At 40.8% G+C, this 5,000-nt stretch overlaps 1 protein-coding gene across 1 annotated transcript in view; it reads left to right on the forward strand.

The window, feature by feature from the left end:
* LOC137999707 (uncharacterized) overlaps positions 1 to 3,704 on the forward strand; it is a 10,243-nt gene extending 6,539 nt beyond the window's left edge. Inside the window, exon 3 of the mRNA XM_068845564.1 lies at positions 1 to 3,704. This exon is cut by the window's left edge and continues 273 nt beyond it. Coding sequence (XP_068701665.1) covers positions 1 to 374 — 374 coding nt within the window. The 3' untranslated portion in view covers positions 375 to 3,704.
* The last annotated feature ends 1,296 nt before the right edge of the window (positions 3,705 to 5,000 follow it).

The raw sequence follows: 5,000 nt of genomic DNA on the forward strand, positions 1-5,000 counted from the left end.
CTGACACAAGTTCTAAAACTGGTTCTTCAAATTATTCGGCGCTGGACACATTGAAAGATAAAAACAAAGCGAACTGCTTGATTTCCAGACATCTGGGGATCAAACGAAAAGGCAATAATAAACGTCAAAGCAAATACCCGCTTATCAAACCTTCGAATGACGAACCAAATCAATCTGAATCGGAAGATTTGTCTGGCAACACATCCACTGCAGAGAAAGGCATCGCTGACGACCTGAACTCACCTCCTGATAACAAGGTTGGGCATGCGCAGCAGAGCCGGATTGAAGACTTAACAAGCACTGACATTCCAGTTTCTCCAAAAGACCCAAAAGCGGACGACAAGCTCTGTTATTTTGAAGTTGTCGATGAATAACGTTTTTAATCTACTCGAGACTGTCTCGTGTACTGTGTGCAAAGGACTCTTTTCTAGCAGTAAAAATGTTTTCTTAGAAATATAACACAAATAGCATTTATGATCAGTGCTGGGAAATGGCTCATTCAGGAAAGAAATGGGCTTCTTGTTGGCTTCTTGGTCCTTTGATGGATTTACGGCTTTTTGGAACGTTTTGGGGTGTATTCGTGGCATCTATTGTAGGTCAGACTAAAGTTTAACCGAAATTATGCCAAAGGCTGGAAAATTGCAAATTTAAACTAGAAATGGACTTCTTGTCTTCATTGTATCTCGGTCAGCTTAAAGTTTTACAAAATGATTTCAAATGGCAAATTCAGGCTAGGAACCGGCTCTTTCGTCCTTCATTGCGTTTTGGCCAGACAGAAGTTTGATTGAGAAGATGACAAATCCTGGCAAATGACTAATTCAGGCTGTAAATGGGCTTCTTGCCAGTACCTAAATCTTTTCACGGCAGTTTGGCCAGACTGAAATTTGACCAGAATGACGCCCAATGCTGGAAAATGGTTCAGTAATTCAGGCTACAAACGGGCCTCCATTCCATATCTAGAATTTTTTTATGGCATTTTGGTCAGACTAAAGTTTGAGGAATTGATGCCAAATACTTGAAAATGGCTAATCAGTCAGGCTAGGAATAGCAAGGAATGGGCTCCTTGTGTTGTGCGTACCTTGATCTTTCCACGGCATTTATTTATTTATTTATTTATTTAGCTTCGCCCTAATTAGATATACCCGTAGCATTATTAGGCAGGGAGACCACTTCAGCCTAGCCAATTATAGTGGATCCCGCCTCGTTAGTGAGAAATAATAACTGAAGCTACTCATACAGAAACAAAGAAATGAAAATAAAAAGGAAACAAAAGAAGAGTTCAAATCGCTAGAGGTAGCGCGACGGCGAGCAACGGAGAGCCCTCGCTATGTTGCACTGGGACATATTGTTCTCCAGGGATCGGTTGTTAAAAAGCCGATTAGCGCTAATCCCCGATTGAAATTAACCCAGGAGTTTATTTCTCTTCTCCCAAATGCTATTCAACATTGATATTCGGCAAGACTTTACATCAGAAGAAGTCAATCTTGAGAAACAAAAATAAGCGAAAGAAACTTTCACCAAAAAGTTGAAAATGTGAAACAAAAGTTTACGCTAATCCTGGATTAATTTAATCGGCTTTCGAACAACTGGGCCCAGGGATCGGTTGTTCAAAAGCCGATAAGCGCTAATCCCAGGTTAAAATTAACCCAGGAGTTTATTTCTCTTCTCCCAAATGCTGTTCAACATTGATATTCGGCAAAACTCTACGTTAGAAGAAGTCAATCTGGAAAAACAAAAATGAGCGAAAGAAACTTTCACCAAAAAAGTGAAAACGTGACACAAACGTTTACGCTAATCCTGGATTAAGTTAATCGGCTTTCGAACAACTGGGCCCAGGTTCTCAAGTCGTCAACGTCGTACAGATTTAGGGCCTTATTGTAATATTGAAATAGCAAACTCTTAAATGAGGCTAGCGAGATGTGACTTGTGCGTAACTCAGCGGGTAGAACATTCCATGTGCGGCATGCGTGCATGAAAAATGAGCGTTGATAAGTAACAGTTAATTCTACTTCCGATGCTTAGAAATATAAGTAATAGCATTGCTGCTGGATGACCTGGTAAATCTCATTGATTATCTAGTCACAGGCAGAGCTTCACTATCTATGAAAACTAAGTTATTTACAGCTTTACAGAAAAAGAAATTCTTGCCAAGACAAGATAGGTGAGAGATACGTTAGTTAAAGGCGGGTCTTATAGGTTACATGGCAACAGAAGGGAAGCTTCAAATTAGTTTTGTTGCACACCGCTGCACATTTTTAACTTGTTTTAATAAGCCAGTAGACGGTCGCGATCATATTTGGGTTTGCGTAGCCAAGATGGTTCGGGACGATAGATAGATAAGGCCATGTTACACGAGGCAATTTTTCTTGCAACTCGCATCGCAACAAACGTTGCGTTGCAAGTTACGAGAAAAAATTCACGTGAAACAACCCATTTTGCAACTGCAATTGTTGCGTTGCGAGTTGCGAGAAATGTAGAACGACCCTCTACTTTTCGCAACGTTGCGAGACAAGTTGCTTGCGTGTGACATCCCCTCTGCAACTCGCAACGCAATTTTGTCAGAATGGGCCAATCAGAGCTCAACTTTCGGCGACTTAGCGCGTCCGCCATCTTGTTTGTTATTGTACGCGTTGCAAGTTGCGAAAGAAGTTGCCAACCGGCAACGTGTAACATACCCTCTGCAACTTGAAAGGTTTTTTATTCGTCATCGTTGTGTTGCGAGTTACAAGAAAAAAGAAAAATTGCCTCGTGTAACATGACCTATAGATGCATACAGTGTGCGATGCGTTGGGTGCTTTCGATGCACCTAGAGAATCGGCGCATAAATTAAGCCTAGGAGATTGTTGGCTTTCGGGAACAGTTGAGTCACTTGTTTTTCTGAAGTAATATTTCTTGACACACACACACTAAGGTCTTTCTCTATGTCGCAAGATTCCAAAAGCGTTTTGTTGATTTGGCAATACTGAAGTTTGACGTGAATGACCACAAACTGTGTGCAGGAAAGTGGCTAATTCGGGCTATAAATATGACATTGTTGCCCGTATCTAGATCATCTCATGGTACTTTGGTCAGATTAAAGTTTCACCGGAATGATGCCAATCCTGGAAAAGCCAAATTTAAGCTATAAAACTTAAAAGAAAACTATTCTTGCATCTTTCAGTTTTACATTTCGGACGAATAAATGTTCTTTTTTCTCTCAGATAGTAGCTTGGTTGGTATCTACTTGGAAGTAGTTTGTGAAGACTGTGAGATTGATTTGCACATATTTCATCGAACAACTTTGCTGCAATTGACTCTCTTCTATCATACAGTGTTGGAAGTCCAGACAGCTCTAGAGCCTTAGCATACGATAGTTCGGGGTAAATAATCTTCATAGCGCGTTTTTGAAGTCTTTCTAGGTCTTCGCTTAGATAACTTGGTAGAGCGCGATGAAAAACTGGGCTGCCGTACTCCAGAATAGAGCGAATGCATGTAATGTAAAATAGAAGAAGCTCTCTTGTGGCTACATGCGATTTCTTAAGCTGTCTAAGAAAATATAATCTTGTTGAAACTTTCCTAACTAGTTCTGACACATGGACATTCCATTTTAAATCACTGCTTATATTGAGTCCTAATAATTTCACACTGTTCACAGTCTCTAGGGTCTGACGGTTCACCCAAATAGGGTCAAACTCTGGTTCGTTTTTTGCAAAGCTAATCCTAAGCTCTTTGCATTTTCTTTCGTTTAACTGAAAACCGTCATTCCTTGCTTGGATAGCAAGATCGTCTACCATTTGCTGAATACAGCTCTTTTGCCCTTTAGTTATTACCTCAGAGATTGTGGTATCATCCACATATTTCCACATCTCTGCCTCTCCTGCTTTCAAATCATTAATCATTATTAAAAATAACCACGGCCCAAGCTTTGTCCCCTGTGGAACACCGGCCGGAATGTAACGCCATTCGGAGAAGCAGTCTTGGGCAAGTTTAACTCTCTGTCTCCTATCCGATAAAAAGTCAACAATCCAGCATAATATGGGGTTCGGAATATCGTAATCTGAAAGTTTACGCACTAAGATATTATGGTCAACAATGACAATGGATGCTTATCATATTTCCCTTGACGCTGAGATAGCTCTGTTTTGATTGGCTTTTACAACAGCGGGCGTTTTAATCTCTCAAGGAAGGCTTTCTGTATGACCCTATATTCCCCGTGACGCTAAAGCCCCGTCCACACACATCCGGAAATTTTTGTGTCCGCAATTTTTTGTTCGGATTCAAAAATATCCCCGACCACACGTAGCGTATTCCAATCGTTTCAAATTGTTTTTACTGTCCACACGCATCCGGATGCAAGGAAGGATTTCGTTTTTGCAAACGTTGGCCGTGTAGCAACAGAATTGACTATTGGAGGGTAATGTGAAGTGATATTTTCTACCCATGTAAAACCATGTGAGCGTTAGCCCTACTAATGGAATAGGCCATTTTCGAAATATCAAATATTCAGCTTGATGGTGAGGCAGTAAGGACAAACTCAATAGAAACACGTTGGAATGAATGTGAAAAATATTTACATATCATCCACTTTCCTTTGTCTTTGTCCTAACTGCCTCACTATGAATTGCAAGCTGAAGTTTAATATATCGAAAAAGGCTCATTGGGCCCACACAAGGACAGACTGAGAAAAACTCTGCTACACGGCCAACGTTTGCACAGAGTAACCCTTCCTTGTACTTGCACATATTCATTGCCGTGAAATTAACATCTTAAATTCCCAACTGCCCATTGCTTTTGACAAAGCTTTTGCTTGACGATCATGCGCAAAATGGTATGTTGGTGCCATTTTCTCTGTTTTGTTAACTAGTTGCACGTGAGAGTCCTTAAAGGTCCATGGTCGATACGCCATGTTGATTTATCTCACCAGGGAAAGACTGGATCCGATAGTGCACGTGTTACGTCAGCGTATTCGAAATTTTGCGGATACGACCGGTCACTTTGGAGACCGTATTCGAAAATTTCCG

Source organism: Montipora foliosa, chromosome 4 (genome assembly GCF_036669935.1).
Source record: "Montipora foliosa isolate CH-2021 chromosome 4, ASM3666993v2, whole genome shotgun sequence".
Taxonomy (NCBI): Eukaryota; Metazoa; Cnidaria; class Anthozoa; order Scleractinia; family Acroporidae; genus Montipora; species Montipora foliosa.